This window comes from Conger conger, chromosome 1, assembly GCF_963514075.1.
Source record: "Conger conger chromosome 1, fConCon1.1, whole genome shotgun sequence".
NCBI classification, from domain to species: Eukaryota; Metazoa; Chordata; class Actinopteri; order Anguilliformes; family Congridae; genus Conger; species Conger conger.
In genome coordinates, this window is record NC_083760.1 from 16,669,348 (window position 1) to 16,691,797 (window position 22,450).

General features: G+C 43.6%; 1 protein-coding gene across 1 annotated transcript in view; it reads right to left on the reverse strand.

The window, feature by feature from the left end:
* The window catches only part of rtn1a (reticulon 1a), a 54,222-nt gene extending 32,310 nt beyond the window's left edge, over positions 1 to 21,912 (reverse strand). Inside the window, exons 1-2 of the mRNA XM_061239033.1 lie at positions 21,447 to 21,912; positions 9,075 to 9,113 (exon numbers count right to left, since the gene is read on the reverse strand). Of these exons, the coding sequence (XP_061095017.1) occupies positions 9,075 to 9,113; positions 21,447 to 21,672 (265 nt within the window). The 5' untranslated portion in view covers positions 21,673 to 21,912. The remainder of the gene's footprint in view (positions 1 to 9,074; positions 9,114 to 21,446) is intronic.
* Positions 21,913 to 22,450: the final 538 nt, after the last annotated feature.

Genomic DNA, 22,450 nt, shown 5'->3' on the forward strand with positions numbered 1-22,450 from the left:
TTTTCAAATGTAATGAATGATTTTCATGGCTAATACTATAAATATTCCAAAAATAGGTTCTTTCCTTGTGAATATAACAGACACAAATGAACAAGTCTACCCATATCACAGTAAAAACATGCTCCTCATATTTCTTGTGAAAAACATGTTATTGATTTTACATACATTCAACTCAAAGGCTTAAAACACAAATTCTCCACAATCTTTATAAAAACAATCACTGTTTGATATGATTTAATATAATCAGGAGGACATCTGCTAATTTTGAGGAAGGCAAAATTTCCCTTGGGATTCTTGTATTGTATCTTAAAAGGAAATAAACATAAATTGCCTTGCCCTCCATGTGCTCCAAATAGCAAGCTAAAGTGTGACTTCCCTTTCCAACTGCAGAGGACACAGACAGAACAAGAATAAGACAAAGAGATCCTCTCCCAGCCTCCTATCACCAACAAACATCCTCAGTGACCTTTTCACCACCAGAATAACACAGCCAATGCGTGCTCTCTCAGCCGTGTGGTATTTTCAGACTAAAGGAGGGAGAAAGAGATGTCAGAAGAGGGAGTGAACTTGCAAGTGAAATGTTTTTAGTTTTTAGTTTTTGTTTTTATTTTTTCCAGACGCTGCAGTAACAATCTAGGTCACGACTCCAGGGCACGTTGCTTGGGTTTGCTGTCCGCGAGCAGAGCTCACCGAGGGTGAGGTAATGGAGGAACACTCGTATTCCGCTGCTGGACGACTGCAGTCACTGTATCTCTCAGCTCCATTGTAAACAATGCAACCTGTAACCTAATAGGACTGCAGGAATTACATTACAGTGCTTTCTGTGCATTCCCTCCGCATCAATCTTCACACAGCACCATCTCTCTCTCTCTCACACACACACTCTCTCTCCCTCTGTCCTACATATCTTATTAAGTGGGTATCTTGGGAATTCTATTTTTAACCTCCTGCTAGTGCATGAGAGAAGACTGCAGATATAATCCGGTTCTTCATACCTAGAAAGGTGCATGCCTATGCAGTAAGATGCTCTGAAGATCGCTTTCTCTTCCAAACACTGCATCAATCACTGAGCGCTGCATGTGTGCTCAGCCACTTGGACACAGGGAGATATCGGGGAGAAACCAAGACCGACCAACTGTGTGTAACCGTGCAGATGTGAGCTGGTCTCTTTATTCCTGTGCTGATGCTGTCATCTTTCTGTGGAGAGGCTCCCTGGGGCGAAAGTGTTGACTGTAAACCACAGCCTGTTCTGCCTGTCATTTTTTGTGACCAATGCAATTACAGCACAAGTCACATACAACAACCTGTGTGCTGCTTAGAGTATCTCCCCATGGGGCACTGCAAAATCATTCTGTCTTACATGTTTTAGTCTTGAAATGAGACTTCAAATCTTATCTCTCTCAATGAGAAAATACTAGCTGAAGTGAAACGGTCTCACCCCATTGGCATATCTTGAAATTAGTCTGGCCTTGTTGGCAATTATTTTGTCTTATTTAGCCAAAAGTAATAGAAGTAAATATTTCAGTCCAATAAGACGAAAATACTAGTTAAGATTGCCTACTTGTTAAGATTGCCTAAATTTGCCCTTTGCACAGTTCTTCCACTTCGGATGAGTGTAAAAATATCACCTTGGCCCCATCACCTACCTTACCTCCCGCACACCTTTCAACATGGCTGTGACACATCGAGGTCAGAGGGACAGGACCCGGGGACCACTCTACCCCCCCCCATGCTTACACACCATCAGCCCACACCCCTGCCACACAACCGACTCACGCACAACGCAACGCAAACATGAGTCAGCCTCGCTCCTGCCATAGTCGAGAGAGAGGGGGCGTGAATGAGAGAGCACGGGGAGAGAAGCGACGCTCGGCTTGACCGACCACGGTCGGTGAGGGCGAAGGACCGGCAGGCTGGGTAAGCTGTGGGTGGTCACGGGCAGAGAGGCCAGGCGGGGTCAGAAGACTGGGTCAGAGAGGCCTGTTCCCTGGGCTGCCGGGGGACCGCTGTCTGTCTCCTGCCCTCCACACAGCCACAGGTTTGGTGGGGATCGTTTGAAAAAGACGTTTGCGCCAAAAGCAAAGTGTCAGCCCTGAGACTGGGCGTGAGTCCCAGTTGCGGCAATACCATTGGTTCTGAACTGGCGAGGCAGCAATTGGCCCAGTCTCACCAGGGAATGATTGGGGGTAAGCCCCTATGATTTTGGTTTGGGGAAATTGGGGATAAAATATAAATTTAAAAAGGCAGGTAATAAAAACCGGGTCTGATCCGTTTTCACTTTTCTGACTTCACAGTCCTACTCTGTCTCCTCTGTTCCAGACCAGCGCACCTCACCAGCAGTGATTAAGAGTACCCACAATGCTCCTCTCTTCAGACTCTCTGCTGACTTTAACATGACACTCTCCTGCAGGGCTGTCCCCAATCAAGCAGGACTTCTTCTAATTCCTGTATCTTGTTTCTTGATCTTCCAGCACTTTCACACTGCATTTTTATCTTCATCTTGATGTTCTTTTATGATATCTCTTGTAATCATACCTCACTTCTAGCTCAAGACTTAAGCCATAGGTTTACTGACTTAGCCAAAGCTTGTGAACTAGACTTGATGTTCATGGCTATGCATGGCTGCTACTGTAGGGGAATTTCACCTGTGTTTGTATTTGTTCCAGTGACCTTCGGTGTACAACGATGGTATGTCGCAGTGAATAAAAGCATCTGGCGAATAAGAAGCATGTATTGTACATAATGTAGAGTGCAGCTCTACATGACGTCTCCTTGGAAACAGTAGTGGAAGAGTACTGGAGTACCAGACCTTTAATTAATGCCAACAGTCCTCTAGCCCTCTCTCCATGGCAGAACCTGGACTGTGCACCGTCTGTGACCCGAGCACAGGCAGCACTGTCAGTGAAGACTATGTGACAGGAAGAGGAAACCCAGCCAGGAAACATATCAATGACACGATGGCACCTCACCTCCCACACCGAATGCCTTCACTCACTGAGGCACTATAAAAATGATGAGAAATTTGTCTCCTAACTATGAGCAATCTCGCACAGCCATGAGCCATCATCTCCACTGGACGTGTCATTCATGCAGTTACACTGCAGCTCGTTTTACAATTGTTTTTGAGCAATAATAAATCTGAGGAAGTGCACGAATACAGAGCCAAAGTTCTGAAAGAGTTCTGAAATGACAGCAGTGAGTGCTATCAGCAGGGAAAGAATCCGCACTGAGGGATCACAATAAGGAAATCTTTATTACACTGTTTTATGTGAAACTGAAAATCTGTGCGTTATGAGTGTATACTGCTGATCGAATGTTATGTTGTCAGTTAGTTTGCGTCAGCTGTCTGTTCTTCGCTGTGCCTGCCTACAGCACACCTGTTAGCTTCTGCCTCCGTGCCTAATGGTGCAGCTCTCAGGCATCTCAGTCTTCTGCTGCTGTACTATTTACTGCAAGGCGATGGCATGAGGCTCCCAGCTAAAGCAAAACGCTTCATGAGCACTGGGAAACATTCCGCTTAGATACTCATTCGGTCAGGAGCTAACGCCGTCACGAGAACATTCCTGAAAACAGTTTTAGAGCGTTGTGCTCCACAGACACTCTCTCCAAGTTCCTTCCATTCCTGCAGTGTTCCTTGAAATATAAACATACCTCCAAAGGGACATCCAGGAAACCAGATGGAGTCGGGAATGTTGGGAATGTTTACCAGAAAGTTCTGGAATGTTCTGGCAACCGAAAAGTGGAGTGCCGGGCCGACGGTTTACCTTGGACCGGGTTCGGCTCTGCCGTTCTGCATTACTGAGCGAGCGCTCGGCTGTGACCCCCCGGGAGGGGACGTGTTTACCACAGCGCCACATCAGCAGAGCTCTGAGCTGTGTGCTCAGCACTGACCTCCATCCCCCTTTCCTCGCTCTTCTCCCTCTCCCCCCTCCCTTTCTTCCAACGCCCTCTACCTGCTCGCCACAGTCACTCCTCTGGGTAAACACTGGGCTTGTATTTCCAAGTGCTCTCCTCCGGCTAAAGCAAGGATTACAACACTCCTGGTAAACAGGTTGTTTAACCCTCTCCATCATGACAGATCCATCGTTACAGTACATCTTCACAGCTTGCCGGCCAGCGGAGGATGGTCTACCCCTCGATAGTCAGGTTCCTCCCCAGACTTCTTCCCATCGGGGAGACTTTTTCTTGCCACTCTTTGAGGGTTTCTAGGGAGCTAATTTTTTACCTTGTGTGTTTACTATTTGGGGGTTCAGGCCTGGTGTTTGCCTTTTTTTTTTTTGCTACTCGTTTACTCTAATGTGCCTTTGCGACAGTCTTCTGTAAAATAAAAAAAACTGTACAAATAAAATGTACTTACGAGGAAATATGAAAACAATGGGTACAGGAGGAGCAATCTGGACTAGCACTTACAGTTCTCCCGTCCTGGGGTACGCCTCTCTGGCTTTTGCAGGCGTCCTCCATACTCAGCCTGCTCCTCCCACCTCTTCCTATGCTGAAAGCCTGGGGCATTCAGAGGCAGTAATCAGCTGTGTAATGGGCTCTGTAACTGCCTAATAACCCAGCGGTGGCTCCTCCGCGTTAACTACGACCCACGCTGCCGTAGGCGGCTCCACTTCATCCCTATACGCCGGTGTGGGAGAAAAGGTCACTGAACACTCGTGGAAGGGAGAGGGTGCTGATGTTGGGTGGCGTGTACAAGCCCTCCTGGACTAGTCTCAAAGATCTAAACCATGTTCAGACCCCTTCCTTGATGCTTTACTGTTCCGGCTGAGAGAGATAAGCACTGACCGATTCAAATTCAAACCGTGTCTTCTCAGGTAATGCTGCGTTTCCAGCAGCCTGTGGCCTTCTGTTTAGCTACAGTTAATTATCTGGGGATATAAACAAGGCTGTGATGTGTTACTTCTGTTACTTCATTCACTTTAAGAGATACAGTGCAAGTTAATATTCAAGCTGATCGGTATCTGACAGGAGACCTTTCCCTGGCCTCTGTACCGCAAAACACCCCCTAAAAAGGCCCAGAAATTGCAATGAACTGATTATCCTGACTGTTAGCATGTCTTAATTTGCTGAGATAAACCCCACGCTTGTAAACGGGAGTATATTTTCTCTGCATATCACTATAACGAGCAGGTCCTCTGCCAATACATTAAAACAGTCTGAATTCTGCTATTAGAATTACGCCGGCAGCTTGTTTTTCTTAGAGTGTTGAGCAGTGTGCTTATGAAAATGGCTCACTCACACTCACAGCCAGGCGCTGTGATCGACAGCTCCGCAGCTGTGAGGAAGTTTCCGGGGGAAGCTGTGGCCGTTGGGACAGCGGTCACTGGAACAGGGAGCAAGGGGAAGAGCTGTGCTCTCTCCAGAAGCACACAGCCGCAGTGGCCATCAGTCAATCCATCTGCTGGGCCCTTATGACAGCAGAGGTCGTGAAAATAATAGCCTGCTCGCACACACTTTCTTCAGCGCCTTACATCAAAAAGAGGCACATCAGAGAGGAAGAATTCTGTTGTCTGGGTCTGTGCGTGTGTTTGTGTGCGTATATGTTTGTGTGTGTGTGTATGTGCGGTGTGTGTGTGTGTGTGTGTGTGCACGTATGTGGTGTGTGTGCGTGTTTTTGCGTGTGCATGTGTGGTGTGTGCGCACGTGCATGTGTGTGCGCATGTTTGTGTGTGTGCACATTTGTTGGTGTGTGGTGTGTGTGTGTTTTTGTGTGTGCGTGTGTGTGGGGTGTGTGTGCGTGTGTTTTTGTGCGTGTGTATGTGTGCACACGTGTGTTTGCGTGCTGCATGCTACTGCCAACGCCATGGCTGAAGAAGGTAGAGAGAACAGCGTGGGATCAGTTGTGGCAGTGTTCATTTACTGGACAGAACAATGAGTGCTGTGTGGTGGATGAGCTCCGCTTGCCCAAGCCCATCCCAGTATCTCTGCGCACACGTGCATCACCAGGAGGCGTGGCCAAGCCGCGCGTCCATCCCCAAGCTCTCCTTCTGCACCGCGACCTTTCACAGCAAAACACCATACAGGCGGGGTTTATAAGGGTGTGTTCAGACTCACTTTAACTGCTGTGTCCAAAATGCGTCTTACTGCAGAAGAACGGACACTACCCGTATCAGTACAACAACTTTAGTTCAGCTGGAGAAAATAAAGAAATAAAGAAATAAAAATACTTTATTACATTTTCATAAAGTTCAGATTTCAGTATGTTACAGAGGCACAATGACTGGCAACATAAGCTGCTCATGAGCGGAGACCAAGAATTACTAAAAACAGTTTACTCTTGTGAAACTGCATGGCTAAATGAGGCATTCATGTTGTTCTCCACAATGTATTTACATAAGGGATGGAGAAGCATGAGGAATGGAGGGCTGTCATGCAGCCAACATGAGTGTGCAGTTGGGTCTACAGCACAGTACAGTCAGACTGCTGTACATATACACGTGCCAGACAAAACATAGCGTACTAACAAGTGTTTATGCTACTCCCAACAAGGGGTTAGTCAAATCCATCATTCAAGTAAAAAGTAACTGCTGTGTGTGTGTGTGTGTGTGTGTGTGTGCGTATTTCTCTGTGAGTGTATAGAGCCATTTATCTCAAAAGTGGACTCAAAACCAATTTAATAGCGTTTCCCAGACCCGAGTCACAGTTCTAACCCTGGGAAAGAGTCCAAGCTTTGCTCTTTGATAATGATTATCCCAATAACGTTATGTAATGCAGCGGTTAATTTCCGGATCGCCCACTTGGGTGTATTCGTGAGAAATTAGCAGAATCCTTCAAGTCCTTCAAACTTAGTTTTCAAGTAAAACCAACAGAGAGAGTGAGAGAAAATGAAAGGAGCGAGATTAAAGCAACCCCCAAGAAAGAGAAAATGGAAGGAAGTAAACAGAGCGGTCCAGGGGAGGCAAGAAGATGAAGTTGTTCTGAGGACTGCTGTTAAAATGTGCTGTTAAGTGCGGAAAGAAAAAGACGGATGCATCTATCTGAGGTTTTTAATAAAAGAAAACCTTCAGCCGTCGACTGTCAGTGAGCTTTTCTGATCAAGCCCTTAAGTCCCTGTGAGAATGTGAAGATGAGGGCTGATTCTCCAGACAATGTGTCTGCAGGCTGGCATCTCTGGGGGCCCACATCAACTGTCAGATCAACTCAGCTCTTCTCAGACACCTTCAGTATCATTCTTTCTCTCTCGCTCACACACAAACAGACACACACGCAGACACACACACATATTCACATACACGTACGCCTACATGCTCCAGGCAGTCCAGGATGACAAGCGGAATCTTGGCAGGACTAAAATGACAATCCATCGATCATTTCCTCGTTTACTGACTGTGCACTTCGGACAATGTCCACTCGTGTTAGAAGTGATTGAGGGGAGGATGAAACCACAGAACTTGTGAGCTTCAAAGGCACTGCTTTTTGATGTCAGTGTGATCCACTAAGTCACAACAGCTGACAGCGTCCCAGATCAAATGCATGACCAACTGATTTGTGGGTAAGTTGAAAGACAAAATGCAGTCATACTACCTAAAGATTTCATAAAGTTCAAGCTACATTTCCCCGCCTCGTTTACAAAATCACAGGCCCAATTATCGGAACCGCAGGCTCCTTCACGTCAACTACTGCGTGGAACGTTCGGAATGCTCCGCATCTTCCGTTTAAGTTAGGCAGTAACTGCCTGACCCTTATTTCTCATTCTTTTTGTATACTGTATGCCCCCCTTTTTTGGCCATTAGCTAATTGGCCCTAGCGTAGGGGAAGACGGACAGCAGCTGAGGCCAGGAGCGCGGCGGAATCCGCAGCAAGCTGACGGCCGACGCAGTCAGGCAGTGTGCAAGCCTGCCTATCTCTGCACGTATTCTTCACCCGGGCGGGAGGACCCGAAGCCCCGCTGGGGCACTGGGAATAGAGAAAGCTCTTTCTGCCTGACAGGAAAGTGTAAGTGCTTCCTCGCTCTGCCGGGTTATTTCTGGAACCTTCCCCGGCATTATGTCTCTTTTTACAGGAAGTCTTTGAGGAGGCGCAGAGCTAGTCTTTCCCAGCCCGGGTAGAATACACTGGGAGCTGAAGCACAGGATAGGACGGTGCTTGTGTACGACACAGTGCCAAGCCGTATTTATCCAGGTTTGCAAAAAGGGGTGCAAGATGTATGCCCAAAGATCCAAATTGAAAATATGGTTTTCATATTAAAAGTTGTTTTTAAACTAAAAGATGTTGATGCATTTTGGCCCTGACAAGGAAGGTGTCCAAAACATCAGCGTCTTTCAGTTCAATAAACTTTTTGGAACTGCAGACCAAAACCATTTTTCCAATAGACTGCAACTAAATACACACATACTGCATTTCACAATATCTCTATTCCTATGGATGCAGGACCACATGCATAAATAAATATCACCCACAAAAAAAATGTTACAGTTGACAGTTTGTGGGAAAGGTTTTGCAAAAATGTAGAAATTAGACTGCACCCGTACGTATAAACACATAAAATGCACACATCCACAAAAACATAATTCTCATGTTATTGTAGTTTTGGGCTGGATGTTTTTGAATGGTTTTCTGCATAACGTGTGGGGGGGGGTGAACAGGATTTACAGGACAGCTGCATGCCACCTGGCTGCATGTTCACGTGTCATCACAGAGCGCCACGCACAGTCTGGGACGGGCGTGGCCCAGCAGAGGACACCCCTCCCTGGGGTCAAACAAGCAGCGTGTCAGCCAATGGCAGCAGGTCAGTCTCCTCCTGGGACAATAATCCTGAACAGTGGTGTTGCAGGCTTGGGGCTGAGGAGGACTAGCAGAGCATAGGCTGCTTTCGCGATGAGCAGGGATGTCATTCCCCTGATCTGTTCACAGGGACCAGCAGGAGTCCTTACAGTAAGAGCATGGTGCCACAGCATGCTAGTCAGTCACACCCCACGGACACATTCTAGAGACTTGAAACTCATTGGCAAACCAATTCCACTGTATTCTCTGGCAAATTGGTTCAGGTTAACTGCAATGGTACTGTAACTACTTTCCACATTAGCCTGTGTAAATATAAAGCTGATTTACACACCAAAAGCTGTACTTACCTTTAGAAGTCAGAGAGTCAAACAGTGATGTGTTTCCCCCTGGAAGAAAACAAAACAAGATTGAAAAATCGGCAAACTTGTTTAATCTGCTCATTTTGGCAGGAGATGAGAACAGAGAGAAGAATACAGCATCACTGCCATTTTAAAAACACAGTCTATTAGTCTCATTTTTCTGTCTGAGCCAAAGGCTGGAGAATCCTTTAGATGTACCATCTGCTGGAATACAATGAAAGAGGACACCCAAATCTGTCTGCTTTTCGCAGCACGGGAATATCAGGTCAAATTCAACATAATTTTACAATATGTCTAAAAATGTCGAAACACAATGCCTGTTACAACCCACAACCGTTCCAGAAATCATTTTCGTAGGAGTGTCTATTCTTCAGTTTACCATTACTACATATCAGCATTACTACAGTTCTTACCCTAAGTAATTTCTGCAATCTCCACACATAAAGAAACATTAACAGATAGGTCTGGTCTCTATTGGTCAGTTTGTGCTCCAGCCGTGCCAATATTCACTATATATGCACGCCTAAATGGAATCTTTTAATATTAATCCGCGTTTGCAGATCACCATTATCTACTTTGTAACCGAAATTAACCTAAAAGGTGTCATCATTTTGCCGCAAGTAGCCTACCAAAGTAAAACAATTCACAGGTCACCACAGATGTACTTATAAGCTGCTGAGAACTCTATATATCCACCTTTTATTGTATAACACAATATCCATGCTTAGCTCTTATTAATCTCGAGTTAAATGGCATAAAGTACAAGGACAGGCATGCCAGGGCAAAAATACACATTAACACAAATCCACATGTGATCTCACAGCATGTCACTGTTTCGCAATTCAACTTCAGTAAATTCAGCAGGAATAAAGTAACGCCTGGTTTTACTTTTTTCCATTATGCCATGCTGAGGGATTTGTAATGCCTTCCTACACTAATTAAACTGATGCAGTGTAAGAACCATGCACTGGAGACTCCTGGTTACTAGTGTTTGCAGCCAAGGGCTGCAGCATATCTCTGAACCGTAGGATACAAGACCAGAATGTCACAGACTCAGAAGACTTCTGTGAAAGTGTGAAAACAGTGAGGATTCTTGTTGACTGAGTGTCACAGTGACACTCACCCTATTCTAAACCATCTCTGCCCTGCTCTCTTCTCCATCTCCCACTTTCTTTCATCCTCCTCTCTCCACCCCTCTCTTTTACCCCCCCCCCCCCCCCACCCCTTTCTCCTTCCCCTCCTCTGGTTGCACTGCAAAAACAAAAAACAAGTCAGCCTCAACAAGTAATTTAGTCTCATATTTAGACTTAAAATCTTATTTTTATTACTTTTTTGCCAAGAAATCTAAAATATTGCCAAAGCGGTGAGTTTATTCATTTCAAGATTTGCCAAGGGGGTAATACAATTTCACTCGTCAAACAAACAGTAACTTAAAACAAGCTAATAATTTTTTACTTGAGATAAAAAAAAACAAGAATCTCATTACAAAACTAAAACACCGTTTGGTTTTAACAGACTTTTTTGCAGTGTGTGGGACTGGCTGCTCCACTAATGGCGGAGGTGTATGCGTCTCTCCTCATTCATGAGCGCTCACTGTTTCACGGCTGTGGCTTCCTCCGGCGTAATGAGCGTGGGGCCCCAGCACTGAAGCGAGGAATGAGGCCCAGCCGCAGTGTCTGTGACCGGCCGGTCCCCGGGGCCTCGCCCTCCCCACATCAACAGCTCTCGCCCCTCCTGTGGAGCTGCTACCATAACGTCCATGGGCACACTGTCTACAGGCTCGTCCCGCTGAAGAGCTCACACTGGAAAAATACTAAAGCCTAACAAGCATTTTATTCTTATATTCAGAATTGTAGTTCTATTACTTCAGAATTTTTGCCAATGAGGTGAGAGTTTGACTCATTTCAAGACAAAGGGGGACAAATTCACTTGTCAAGAAAAATGGAACTTTTTTTTTTTTTAAGATATTTTTTAGGCCTTTTTCAGCTTTATTTGACAGTATATAGTATAGAGAGACAGGAAGAATGGGAGCGAGAGAGAGGGGAAGACATGCGACAAATGTCGGATGGTCGGATTCGAAAATGAGCTCGCAATGAGCATGCGGTCAGTGCTCTACAGGCTGCGCCACCGAGACACCCAAGAAAAACGTAACTTAAAGAAAGCTAATATTTTCTATCTGAGATCAAATATAGGATTCTCATTACAAGACTCAAACTGTTACACAGACCTTTTTAAAAATATAATTCATACAGAGGGAAGGTGCTCTAACTGTTGGAATCTGAAATCTTTTTTTGAAATGCGAAACATGCATATGAGGTAGACCTGTACACCAGCTTGTTAATGCAAATACTGAATCAGCCAATCATGCAGTAGCATGCAGACATCGTCAAGAGGTTCAGCTGTTTTTCAGACCAAATGTCAGAATGGGGAAGAAATGTGAACTAAGTGATTTTGACCGTGGGACTGTGCCAGACAGGGTGGGTTGAGTATCTCAGAAAGTGCTGATCTCCTGGGATTTTCATGCAAACCAGTCTCTAGAATTTGCAGAGAATGGTTCAAACAAAAAACATCCAGTGAGCAGCAGTTCTGCAGAAACTTGTTGTTACTGAGAGAGGTCAGAGAACAGGAAGGTGACAGTAAGGCAAATAAACATGCATTACAGCAGTGGTATGCAAAAGAGCATCTCTGAACACGTCAAACCTCTTAAGTAGATAGACTTACTGGTCTTCTGCTGCTTCAGCCTAACACATAAGTATACTAAATGCCTATACATAGCTGACTGTATAGCTTTATATATGCAGAGACCTCACTGTGGCTGTTGTCATAACAGACCCATCTGATGAACTATCATTATGAACTCCATAAGCCAGTGATCATGTCCAACAAAGACCAGGACAGAAATCTCAATCAGGAGCATCAAGCAGAATAGTTCACTAAGGCTTAAAGTGACTTAAGCATACAGTATTTTACAACCTAATTATTTAATGAAATTACAAACTTTGTTTGAGCCAAAAAAAAAAAACTTGAGGTGACTTGTCTCTCGCTTAAAAACTGCTGAACTGGACTCAACTTCATTTCTCAGCAGGTCATCCAACAGCACGGAAGTACATTACCCTGAAAAGGCATTAAAGTTGATATTTCACTTCTCAACGGTACAAGTTGTCTGGTTGCGGGAAGGATCGATAAGCTCTTGCTCTGTGGAAATGATATGGGGAGAGTTCTTTTTTTAAACACTACTACAGTAATTCAATACAAGGTGCTGAGGTCAGCGGCTCCAAGGTAAAGAAAGCCTTTTCCGTTAGGATAATGGAGGCTTATTTGAAGTGGGACCTCTCTTCAGCATCCAACATAGTTCAAGTTGTTGTCATCCCCACAAAGCTCAGTTTTGTAGACGTGGCAGCCAAGAGGTGGTTGAAATGTGTGATAAAGGAAAATCCAAAAGCTACGTCGTTGGCCAGACAAACTAAACGGTGGTAATGGACTCGCCATTCAGCGAAGCGCCTGCACTTACGCATTCCTGCCCAGCTGGACAAAGCAGGGGTTGCGAATGCTGTGACCCTCGATCCAAAGTTAGCCCTCGTAGCTAATAAACTCAGAGAAATTAAATGGAGTATCCAATGCCTTCCAGTGCTGACTGAACCCTATTGAGGAATTTCCAGAAGGAAGATTCTTCACCGTGAAATTACTGGGATTTTTATAGAACTCCCACAATTTAAAAAAAGATGCACAGAATGCCTTCAAGCGAGCCGGCACGCTGTCAGTACCACTCAACGTAATTAATGACTATTTATGATGTGCTTAAATACTGTACGTATAACATCGCATACGCTGTACTCCTGCCCGAGCGGAATTGCGGGTATGAATTGTGGGGTGAATGACTGTGGGTAGCCTTTGTCAGGAAAGACATCCTTCCAAAAGCGCAATGAACACAGCGCGTTCATCTGCAATTAGCGACTCGAGAGAACATTCTTTCTGCGTGAAGGGGAGCTGAGGCATGGCGTTGAGTTCGGGTTTAAATAAAGCTGTTAAATAATACACCCACAGCCACAGACGTGTGATTTGCATGGGATTTTAACTGTGAACTGATCATCTGCAGGTACCAGGGGTGCACCGTCCACTGTGTACCAGAGCATGCTCAGAGGTACCTGGCTCAAGGACCTATTCCCCCTTTCAGTTTTCATTCTCCTGCTCCCTTAAAACCACCCTGTGCCCACCCATACCAAAGAAAAGTATGGTGGTTTGATTTTAGGCAAGAGACACCAGACACAGAAAAGACCAGCTGTTTACTATGACAGTTCTCTTGACCTTCAGTTTGACAAAGCGACCAATGCCGTTTCTGGCTAAAAGCACCATTTGGCATGCATGTGTGTGTACAATCTCTAAATGTATTCTTGTATTTTCACACATTTCTCTCCTATTGTGAGAGCAAGAACTAGCTTCTCTAAAGAACACGATGTGTCAGAGCATTAATTCTGCTATGAGCAATGACAGTCACACTCCATCACACTAGTCACTCAACAATAGGAAAAGGGCACATTTACATTTGTTTACCCCTTTATCTATTCAAGGGTACACGTGTTATTACACAGACTAAACCCTTGAGTGTTTTTATTCCTTTATGTACACGTCAATCAAATTCGACAGGAAGCAAATGTGAATGCAAAGCAAAATGAATAATTTACAAATACAATTTAATTAATTGATAATGTTATAAAGGCCATGACTAAAAACTGGAGGCATAAGGATTTTGTAAACTTGCTATTGCAAATTAAGCAAACAGAAAGCAATAATAAAAATAAGGCCCATAAGAGAGACTGGCCCACCATTACAAAGGGGATAGCTGGTGTAATAACAGAAGTAAAATAAAATGTGATGTGTGCACACTGAATCTTTAACAGCTTTGTGTTTTTTTTCCCCCGGTTTGGACTGGAAAACATAGCAGTGTCATACAGACGCTACACATACACAGTACTGCCAGTACCCAAGTCCCTTCCCTTACCTGCTGGGAATGGCTCTCCAGGTCTGCAATGGCATGGATTTATATTCACGCGGCACACGTGGCCTTCGGTCATTAATAACAGAGCCGCCTCCATGTAGCATGCTCCAGAGGAGTCTCTACAAGGTCAGGCTAACGCACTGTGGGCTGGGAAAACAGCCAAAGGAATGTTCCACACTATAAGAATTAGCCTGCATGTACTTGATAGAGGAAACACCCAGTAATGGAAGCAGCTTCACGGGGATGTGGGTATTAAAGCCCTCCTCTACGTTAAACATGTACACCTGTTATTTACTGGGGATTCTCAAAACAGTGAAGGCATTCTCCGTTGATGAGATCCAAGGATTAACGTTATTAGTGTTCCTGCTCGTGGGGGGCTCTCATTTCCATGGAGATTTCCTTGCAAAGTGCACAGTAATTTTGATCATTTTCAGCTCAACAAAATCAATGAGATGTATCTTCTACCCTTTGATTAAACTTTCTCATTAATCTTGCAGTACACAGTAGGAATCGTTTCAAACCGACTTGCAGAAGTGTATTTGTTGTGTTGTATTCCACATTTCACAGATACTCTGACTGAATTACTGCCTGAATTAGTGACTAAAAAATGCACATGTCAAAACTGACCAGTGTAAAATACTGTAAACCTGTATGAAGAGAAAACATATGCAAATATTCTCATTATTGTGAGATGTGAATCTAATAAGCAATTCATAAAGCACTTTATTTCTATGCGAAATTGTCTATATCCCTAGGTATTCTGATCAAAGACAACTAAGCAAATTAGCATAATTCCCAGTGCAAATTAATGTAAATATAAAATAAATGTAAAATGTCCACACTGCTGCACAAGCTGTTTAAAAGCCTTTGTTATGCACACTTTTTGCACTAAAGAAAATTAGACTTGTTTTGATATTTACAATAATAAAGGCCAAATAATAAATGACAATAATAAATATTAATAGTACAGTACACAGAATGTCTTTCAATCAACTTAACAAGTGACTGTTCTGCAACAGACAAATCATTATTAAATAATACACTCAGTGAGTACTTTATTAGGTATTTATTAGAGGCTTCTGACGCTGTAGCCTATCCCCTTAGAGGTTTGACACATTGTGTGTTCAGAGATGCTCTTCTGCATACCACTGTTGTAATGTGTGGTTATTTGTGTTAATGTCACCTTCCTGTCAGCTTCAACCAGTCTAGCCCTTCTCCTCTGACCTCTCTCATTAACAACACGTTTCTGCCTGAAAAACTGCTGCTCACTGGATGTTTTTCGCACCATTCTCTGCAAACTTTAGAGACTGTCATACGGGAAAATCCCAGGATATCAGCAGTTTCTGAGATATTCAAACATCCCTGTCTGGCACCTACAATCATTCCATGGTCAAAGTCACTTTGATCACACTTCTTCTCCATTCTGGCATTTGGTCTGAAAAACAGATGAACCTCTTGACCACCTCTGCATGCTTTTATGCATGTAGTTGCTGCCACATGATTGGCTGATTAAATATTTGCATTAACAAGCTGGTGTACAGGTCTACCTAATAAAGTGCTCACTGAGTGTATAGACCAGTACAGTCATCAAGGTCTCTGGAAGTCTATAGGACGATTGTGTTTTTTCAGCCTACATTCAGGTGGAGTAATCACATTATGACTGGACTGGCAAGAGATTCAAAGGCCACACATTCCAAAACTAGCCCTTTTTTCAAAGTCGACTGGCTTGCTTTCAAATTGACCACAGTTGGCCTGACACACACTCCATAAAAAACAACCCTTTTCACTTCTCATAATGAGAAAGGATAGGCTTTCTTTACTGTATTATTGGTGTTAAGTATATTAACTAGTCATTTCCCTGCCCGCAGTGTTGAATATTGAGCGATTCAAAGTGAGAGATGGTGTAAGCGTGGAGTGACTGCCTTGACCCGAGTCCAACCTCAGAACCCTAGGCCCATTGTTTCGCATTTCCTCGTTGAGAGGAACTCAAAAGCTGGCACCCATGAATAACCAACAGGCAAACGGATGAATGGAAGAGTGGATGAGTGCAAGACTAAGCGGAGTATTGATTCGCAGGCAATGAGCAGCCCTCAGCCTCGAGGCACGAAGAGCACACAAATACTGTACGGATTACAGCTCAGGCCCAAGGCAGAGAGAGGGCCATCCAAGAAGATGCACTGCACCAGTCCAGGCAATTCAGACGCGCTACAGGATGGTAAGAGAGCACCAGAGAGCCCAGGGTTTGTCTCCTTTTTAGAGGATATCAGGACTCCAGAAGTCAGGCAGTTGGATTCTTCCATTTTGTTTCACTTCGGAAACCCATGTTTTCTCCATTAGGGAAACTTCTCATCCATTGCCATTTATATGTCTACAATTTTTAAGTGAATACTAGATATAATAAATAAGGTTAAATAAAAATATTGTACAATAAGCCAGCCATATTTTCAAACCTTAAAATAGATTTCCCCATCTAATGTACAAGGCTACTTTGCTTGCCAGCTCAAGGATCAAAACGACAGGGAGGAAATAGCTTACAGAAGAAAGAAAAAAAAGCCAACGGAGGAATTTCAAACGCTAGCTCATGAATATTTCAGAAGGACCGCAAATGAATTGCAAGCAAGCAGGCTTTCGCAGCGCTCCAGGTGAACGGCAAACCCCGTCTCTCTGCGCTAAAAATAGCCGGCGGGGCTCGCTGGGTAAGCAGACTCGCGGGTGTAGCGTGGTCCAAGCTGCTGCAGAGCATAGTCGCTTGCAGGGTTATCTGCAGGGACAGGTGTGCTGGGATTACCTGCGCTGCTTCCAGCTCACGCCTCGCAAAGCCCGCACGCGGCCACCAGTCGCACAGCCGCAGTGGAAAAACAGATGGGGGAGGGGGGAGTTTCGCACTCGGGAGATTCCAGGCGCGCGGTACCACAGTGGAGCCGCCGACGGCTCCCCGCAGGCAAGCGCGCCGCTCGGGAGCTGTACGCTTACATTCCGAAGGATGACTGCAGAAAATAGCGTCCGTTCCCACTGCATGCTACGGTACACAGCGCATCGATGTTTACTTAATGAGCAACAGATACATCGCATCTCCCAAACAGCATGTACATTTCAACGAGTTTGTGAGCAGTTTCAGTTGCAGCAGTTAGGCTACTGCCTTACTTAGCAGCAGTTGGTGGTTGGGAATATGTAGTAACTGAACATCAAGGATAATTATCTCTTTTATCCACCAGACAACATAATTGTATAACAGCAACATAGAAGTAGCCTACTTAATTTCCAAGATGGACACACAGGCAATGATGACAGTGCCAAGAAACTGATTTACTTTTACACACTGGATGGACACGATTATTCCTCTATTTCTGCCTCAAATATGGCAACAATTCACCTCCTTTTCTGGTTGAGCTCTTCCTATCCCACCCGCTAAGTACTCATTATCAGCTCATAGTGCCTGTGTGCAATTTGGCTTATTTCCCATTTCCAATGTCTGCATTTTTAGCTTGACTTCTGAAACAGGTGATCCATGTGCACAGACAGCTGAAGTATATTTAGTGTTGGACAGTTGTGTAACGCTGCGCTACAGGATGTGCTGTGTGGGCATCAACCCACAGGTAAATCCCAGCACACAGCCATAAAGGACATACTTTCCCCTGTAAATCTCCCGCTTGCCTTCAGACCCTGCACTGAGTGTGTGCTGTCCATTTGCATTTGAAAACCTCCTGCTGTTAACACAGCAGAGTAAACGTGGGCGTGAGATTGACAGTGTTGACAGTGTTGTTAATGGAAGGTTTATAAGCCTACAGTAAGTGTTGCTCGGTCTGTGTACACTGGACCCTTGTCTGGATATATTGCGTATTTGTAGCTATCCAGTCTACACACTGCCATCGCAATAAAATCTCTTCACAGGCCATATGGCCATCTGATCCACACTGCCAAACCTAATTAGGAAATATAATACATATTCAAAATTTTGCATAATTGCAACCAAAAGGATATTAGGCAGATGGGAAACATAAGACAATCAATAAGAAGTCAGAGTACAATTTTATTTTCATTCCAATTTTATGACCATTTAAGGCATCCAGTTAATGGACAGGATCTTACTATATTGACAAGAGTTTCAGAAGTAACCCATTAAAATTTGATTAGTGGGCAAATAATATACAGTACAGCCTAACAAAAAAGGCAATATTCTAATGCATTGAATGCACAGGAACTGCAATAATGTTCCAACAGTAAAGTTTGTTAACAGCACTCTGACTGATTGTGATAACATGCATACTTTCAGCCTACTTCACAACTCAGTCAGGAAACCTGTGCTTCATTCTGCATGTGACTGAAGTTACTTACTGAGAGTTATTTTAGGCAAGCAGCATTGATCTTTCCAGGGGTGAAATGTGCGTGCTCCAGGGATATGGATTTGCCTGGTTCTATGACTGACATGGATGCCATTTACACAGCTCTCAGTGCTGACACTGCAGGACAGCCAGAGTAAAACCTGGTCATGAATGGCCATCAAACACTGTCGAGTAAACATCGTCCTTCAAAAAGCCCTCAGCATATTGCTTGACCAAGGGCAGACACTGTACGGAGAATTGAAGGCACTTTCAAGACCGTATTTTTGTATACCAAGCCAAAGAAGAGCAGGTCCAAAAAAACAAACCCAGATCCTATAACCAAACCCAGATCCTATACCTCAATAAACAGCAACGTCAAATATATCATCAAATTATGTTCTAAATAAGAGCCTCTCAGTTTGCTCTTATTATTGAACTCACTTTTTCCTGATTTGTTGCTAATGGGCTGGTGCATTAGCAGTTAGTACTTGACCTGATCTGTAGTGTTCTAGTTCTCTAGTTCTGCTCTGCCTGGTACTTTAGGAATGCATGCATTTGTATTGTTGCATCGTGCTTTGGACATTGTACTACTTTGCGTGTGGTGAACCTGCAAGGCAAATTTTCCTCCTCAGTGACAAACTAATAGATTTTTTTTTAAAACAAAGACGTTACATTCTAAACATGTCCTGCAATCAGCTACCACTGGCAACTTCATGAAACATGTAGGCATAGGCTGCAAGTTTAGCCAAACTCCTGCTCCACACCACAGGAATGAGCCGTTGAAATGAAGGTTTTCACTGACCAAGCAGTCATGGACCAGACCCAGAGCTGCACTGGCACGGGCTGATGAACACCTGGCTTGCACTGGACTGTCACACAAGGCAAGAGGCCAAAACACACTGGGCAGCAAACACAGCCCTCAGATACAGCAGCCAAATGAAAGATGGATCCGGTAATTCGACACAAATGCGCATTTATGGCATTGGTGGCACTCTGTAAGCGGTGAAAGGCACTCATGGACGATCTCTGTTTTGCAGGAAATACTGGATTTGAAATAAAACATGCAAAAAGACACATATACCTTCACAGTGGCATTCCAACATAAGCACTTTTAAAGACTTTCAGAGCTACAGTTTACTAATTGCCCTGCAGCAATTTATAGATCTGAACTGTAGGGAACACTTGCATCCACACACAGGGACACATACTTAACAGAACTGTCTGGATAATTAACCTTTATAATTGCATTTGCCTAGCCTCCCTTCTGTTCCCAGAAAAAATGAACAGCAAGCTTAATTTAGAGCATCAGCAGAGTAGGAAAGCCTATATTAAACGTGTTCTCACAGGTTCCTTGTGTTTCACTGCCTTCGTAGCTTCAGTCAGCACTTTTCAATGATGAGTGCATAATAATCAATGTTCAAAAATATTAGTTGCTTGTTTAAAGGCTTACTGCACATCTATGCTCAAATCTGTGCAATGAAAAAAGCTATTTCCATGCCAGATGGTGCATCTAGAGTGTTTACAGTAACTTAAAAAATAAAAAAAATCCATGCAGATTGTAGAAATACAGTAGTCCGTACTTGGTGAGAATGTTCAATTCTGAATAGTAAAGCTGGATTTTTTTCCTTCATTCTTTAAATATAGCTGCAAAAAACCTCCATGAGAAAATTTAACATAAACCTACTTTGGCATGTCATCCCCAGATTTATTTAAATGACCACATCCACAATTGTGTTAATTCTGCTTTTCCCAGTCTTTGTTTTTAGACAAGTTTAATAAAAAATATTTGCCATTTTTGTTCTGTGAAATTTTCTATTCTAACTTTGAAACCTCTACACACAGATCACTTATATTGTGAGGCTACTTTGTTGAAAGAGTTTGCATGCCCCACTATATAAATGGTTTAAGGTTGGCTGTGAATGTATGTGATGACCAATACCATTGTCGACTGCGGATATTCCACATGCCCTGTGTCCTTGGACCCACTGAGCATCAGAAGCCCCATCCCCCTCTGCACTCAACCTCGCTCAAAAGACGGGGGATTGCTGTGACCCACTTATGTAAACTTCAACATTTCTGTTTGGATTTTTTTCAGTTGTATACATACAACTGTAGCTGATGAGTGATGCAAAGGCACATCCTTGGGTTAAAAAAAATGGCAGCGACGATACGGCCAAATGAAAGTTATATAATTATACATAACGTGACACGAAATAAAGACTCGGGCAAAACATATTTACGGTTCTGTCTTCTTTTTACGGCGGTTCGACTAAAAGAGGATAAATAGACGAATAAATAATTAAACTAATGCACTCTAAAACCAACGTCCCTTGTAGAGGTCTTAGACATTCCAGACATTTATCAATACAAACCCGGTACCCTATTTTAATGTAGTCACAGCAGAACGCTGCGTTATTTATGGATTGCTTAACTTAACTTTCTTTTTTAGCTATAGTTAGTAAACCTTACCTTATATGTTCAATGCACTGGAAATATTTACCTAGCTCTATTAACTTGGCACAACATGTGATCAGAGCATAATTTTACTAGCCACACGTTAAGTTAACTTACTCGAGTTTAACTCCCAAGCGAACTGTTAGCTAATGTTAGATAATTAAACGCTAACTGTTTTAACTCGAGCAATGATGAGCTCTAATAGTACGTTTCCTCTTTCATGCTGTCTATAGAGTTGGCTAAACCGTGTCGTTAAACAAATAAAGCTGTATAATGCTCTGCTGCATAGCCTAGCTGACATTCGTAAAAAGGTATAACTCTGTGTGATACACACCAAAGTCCTGCTTATCGGACAGCACCAAGCAAGCTATCCAAGCTAAGTTAGCTAGCTAGCAAAGTTTGTTCAATTTCAGGAAGCACGCACGTCTACGATAGCTTGCATGATGGCCGTGCACACTGAAGAGCAAGCTCGCGTTAGCTAAGGACCGACATACGTTGATCGTATACTTTAATGTTGGCTAGTAACGTTTACACATATTCCTCTGGCCATCGCATTCTGATTGTGTTCGCTTAGCTAGTCTGCTTTACCTGTAGATGCAGTTTCCATGGCAACGGAGGGCCGTTGCCGATTGCTCTCCGGCTCATAGAGGCTTTGTTTCTGTTCTGGGCTCTCATCCTCCCAGTTTTCTGGCTGCAATTCATCTCGTCGCTGGTCGAACCGTGGCACGGTACTTCCAAAGCGGTCTATCTTCTCAAAATCCTCTTCAAACCACCTCCCCTCCGAACCTTGGTCCTCGCTGGGTTTCACGGACATGCTAGTTCAGGGTTCTTTAGCGCGGCGATAGCTAGCTAACTAGTAGCTATCAGTCTTGACAAGACCGTGAACAAAGGGATTGGTTAAATGAATAATAAAAAAAGATATCACACAAAAACTGCTGTCTCAACGATGTTGTTTCTAAGTTATTGTTATGAAACGTCTCAACAAGACTATGCACTCCTGTTGGTGGAGCAATACGCATGTGAAAATGGCCAGTTTAGTTCAATGTTTCGATGCTGACGTCATCCTATCTGTGTGGCTTATGGCAGACGAGGATTTGGGACGGAAAGTAACATTCTGTTAACCGTTTGCAGTAAGTTAGTGTTCTGCGGATCATCAAGCGGACTCAACTCTAAACTCAAACATCATACTTGTCGCTTATCGCGGTAAATGTACACATATGCAAGCAACAGAATATTTGCTGAAACTTACATCTATTGTTTAATGAAAATATATTTTAACTAATTCGATTTAGCTACTTTCTTAGACGAAGCGTAGAAATGTCGTTGCCTATTTATTTTGAAACAACATAATGCAATAATACTGATAATTTATCATAGACTAATACACCATGAATTTACATAGTTTTGCTGAGAGGACATACTAGTAAATTGTAGTAAATTATTGGGATTTAATTCCATTGGATTTATTTAGTTTTTGTAGCGAATTTGAAATACTTAAAGTGTATTTATTATTTTTGACTGTAGAGATTACCAGATGCACCACTAGCTACTTTACTTGAAATATACACGTCGTGGACTGTAGTACTTGGGGG